The 3,251-nt window shown below is 49.9% G+C and overlaps 1 protein-coding gene across 1 annotated transcript; it reads right to left on the bottom strand.

Moving 5' to 3' along the window:
- Positions 1 to 690: 690 nt before the first annotated feature.
- Positions 691 to 2,435, bottom strand: LOC123141838 (phospholipase A1-II 7). The gene is made up of 2 exons (XM_044560907.1): positions 1,653 to 2,435; positions 691 to 1,529 (listed from the first exon to the last, which is right to left on the bottom strand). Exons 1-2 carry the CDS (start codon positions 2,346 to 2,348, stop codon positions 921 to 923), a joined length of 1,305 nt encoding a protein of 434 aa, XP_044416842.1. The 5' UTR covers positions 2,349 to 2,435; the 3' UTR covers positions 691 to 920.
- Positions 2,436 to 3,251: the final 816 nt, after the last annotated feature.

Below are 3,251 nucleotides of genomic sequence, written 5' to 3'. Positions count from 1 at the left end.
ACCCCCTCCGTCCCAAATTACTCGTCGCTGAAATGGATGTATCTAGAACTAAAATACATCTAGATACATCCATACATGCGACAAGTAATTCGGAATGGAGGGAGTAGCATACAATGGATTTCACTCGATGCCAAGGAGAAGCCTGACACCTGGCATCTGATGGTTGGGACAATTTTCACATAGGGCAGCTTCAATTAATTTACTCACAGAGACGACATGTATTGTGGTGGTGTGAGTTTTTTTTTTTTTGCATATTGCGATTTCTGAAATACTGTTCTTTTTGCGGGTCTGAAATACTGTATTATATGGACATATGATGTGGCTAGAATGTCCTAACACCAGTGAGATGCTTTCTGAATCTCAATGATATGCGATTTTAGTTCACCCTATTTCTGTTAATCATTTACCCGACCTCTCAATGTAGTACGTACGGCTTCCATGAGACCATGACTCTTGACGACCAAAGTCATTAAGTTATATAGAAATCAAAAATCTATTTTAACCAAGCTGTCTTATTTAGTCTTTTTGTTTTGGTTGATTGATCCCGAACCAGCTTTCTTTCTTTTCTCGGGACTACCTGTGTTCGTCCAACTCAATTCACGCACCATGAATCGGCTAAGTACATGTCATTAACACCAAGAACATGCCACTTTAGATTAAAAAAGAAGAAGCTCTTTTAGACACGGGATATGACATTTTTCAAAGCAATGAAGCAATGCATAAGTACATGATATAGCGAGATTTGTAGGAGGCATGAAATAGAAGGACAATAACTGAATGATCGGCCAGGCCGTCATCTGCTACAAATATTCACGCCCGACAACATGATTGAAATGCAAACACACAAGCAAGCACAAGAGCATATATAGTACATGCGGAATCCATAGGCAACAATCTTGTATACCGTCTTAACCACTTAACTATGCTTCTTCAAAGTCATCGAGTTTCCACTGGCCATCGGTGCCCTTGACCATGCATTTGTTTTTAATGACCCACCAGCTCCCCGGCACTGGGTATTCGTCTGTCAGCAGGTCGATAGTCTTGTTCACCAGCGCCACGTCGCGGGGAACCACTAGTTTGAAGTCCGCCTTGTCGCCATGATCCCCTGCGACACCGTGCAGGTACAACTCGAGGACGTGGTGGGTCGATATTTTGTGAAACACGTAGGGTGACCGGTCCGTGTCAATTACGATCGTTGCTGTCGCGCAGTCCACGTACCACATTAACAACACAGAGGGAGGGTTCTGTGGCACGAGGTCTTTGGCGTTCGCCACGTGGAGTGCCCGCAGGAGGTGGAATGAGTCGAAGGCGGACTTGAACGTGGGGTTCCCGACTCGCGGGCACGCCAGCAGTATCGCTGTCACGGGGCACGGCGGTTGCTTCGAGTTAGGGGGCACGTTGACGTCGTTGGCCACCAGGTCGATGGCGGTGAGGGTGGCGAGTGACGCTCCAAGGCTATGGCCGGTGACGGTGATGCTGGTCACCTCGTCCTTGTACTCCTCCATTAGCCTCCCTACCTCCTCGAGAACCTGCATGTGTGCGTACACCTTTAGTGAAGACAAATTTCACCTTGAACAATTCCGGCTGCTGGTATGTTATTAAGCCTAAGATTGAACAGGACAATATATATATATGAAGTATGCAAGGCTCACCTGCTCTCTGGCGCTGGTCTTGTTGTACATGGAGTTGTTGTCACTGGACGTGTACACGGATAGGAAGCCACGGTGCACCTTGGCGTTCTTGTAATCTTCGTCAGCATAGCGGCCCAACACCGGCGCGGCAGACACCTGAAGGAAGTGCTTGTCTTCCTCCCACTCCAACTCGTTCTCGGTGCCGCGCCACACCACGACGATGTCACGCCTCCCCAGTGCTGTAACTCCCTCGTTCGTCGCCACCGCCACGTAACCCATCCAGTTGGACGTCGGAGTCCCCTCGGCCTTTCCCAGCGGTTGCACGAACAGCGCGTTGGTCACCGTTGGCACGGATGTGGCCAACCTCGATGCCGTTGATCCCCCGCAGGTCGCGTAGAGGAACTTGGTGACCTTGTAGTACTCAGGGTGGGTCACGGTGGAGGCGGCGAGAAGGTGGTCGCGGCTGTACAAGCAGAAGCCGGCGTGAGGTGACCGCTTCTCAAGGTTGAACACGTCGTGGGCGGCCGATGCGAGCTCGCCGTAAGATATGATGGATTGTCGGAGGTCGTAGTCCAGCGGGTCCAGGAGCCCAACCCACGAGTCCGAGCCCTGGAGCTCGCGCCACCGGCTGGCGATGTTTGCACCTCCAAGCTTCGGCGCCGGCGACGGCATGGGCGCGTGCGCGGTGGGCGCCGTTACTGGTAGTGTGTTGTTCATTCTCGCCTTGTCTACCTACGTACTCGTAGGCAGTCGCACTATGGCTATGTGTTGCTCTTGGCTAGCTAGATTTGCATACCCTTTCTGCTTAGTTGGGCCTCTATTTATAAGAAAATGGCAATGCTCTTGATCGAGGGATCGTGGATAAGAAGATGCTACCCTTTTTGGAAAATAAAAAAATAAAAAAAATGCTACCATGAAGAAAAAAGATACAAAAAATGTTACACCTACAGTCAATCTACAAAATTATTATGGTGGATCGTTTATTTTTCAGGTATCTGAAAAAACATGTATCATCACTCACTTTCATCAAAAGCCATTCGATCTTCATCCAACGGCTCAAAATAGATCGGCCACTATTCATCTTTAACCTCCACCTTCTTCCTCTCACGCAGCCACCGGCTAACCCTAGCCTAACCGCCTGCCTCCGCCTCACCGCCCCACCCTCCCCGCACTGCCGTGCTGACCACCGGCCCAGCCATCCCTATAATCCCTGTCACACCAGTGAACAACTCTGATGACCTCCTGCACCCCCACCCCTAAGATAAATAACGGGGTTCTGGCTTCACCCTAAGATAGATAATGGGGTTGTGGCTTCCACCCTAAGATAGATAATGGGGTCCGGCCTCCACATCTCATGCACTCGGGAAGAAGGAACAAAGAAGGAAAAAGTGACCAACGGAACAAAAAAGGTACCTTAGAAATAGAAAAACCGTTATCACCGGACATTCCTTAATACCCCCCGCCCCACCCCCCCCCCCCCATTCCGGGTGGGGCCCTTCCTCTAATTTCTGCAACCATAAAATCCCACACAAGCCACCTCGTTAATCATGTACCATGTCATTCATATGTGTAGGATTGCTCATTCAGATAACCCCCACCCCTCTCTTCCACTCCCCCTTC

This window comes from Triticum aestivum, chromosome 1B, assembly GCF_018294505.1.
Source record: "Triticum aestivum cultivar Chinese Spring chromosome 1B, IWGSC CS RefSeq v2.1, whole genome shotgun sequence".
NCBI lineage: Eukaryota > Viridiplantae > Streptophyta > Magnoliopsida > Poales > Poaceae > Triticum > Triticum aestivum.
The sequence above is the reverse complement of the archived record's forward strand: the minus strand, read 5'-3'. Positions and strand labels throughout refer to the sequence as shown.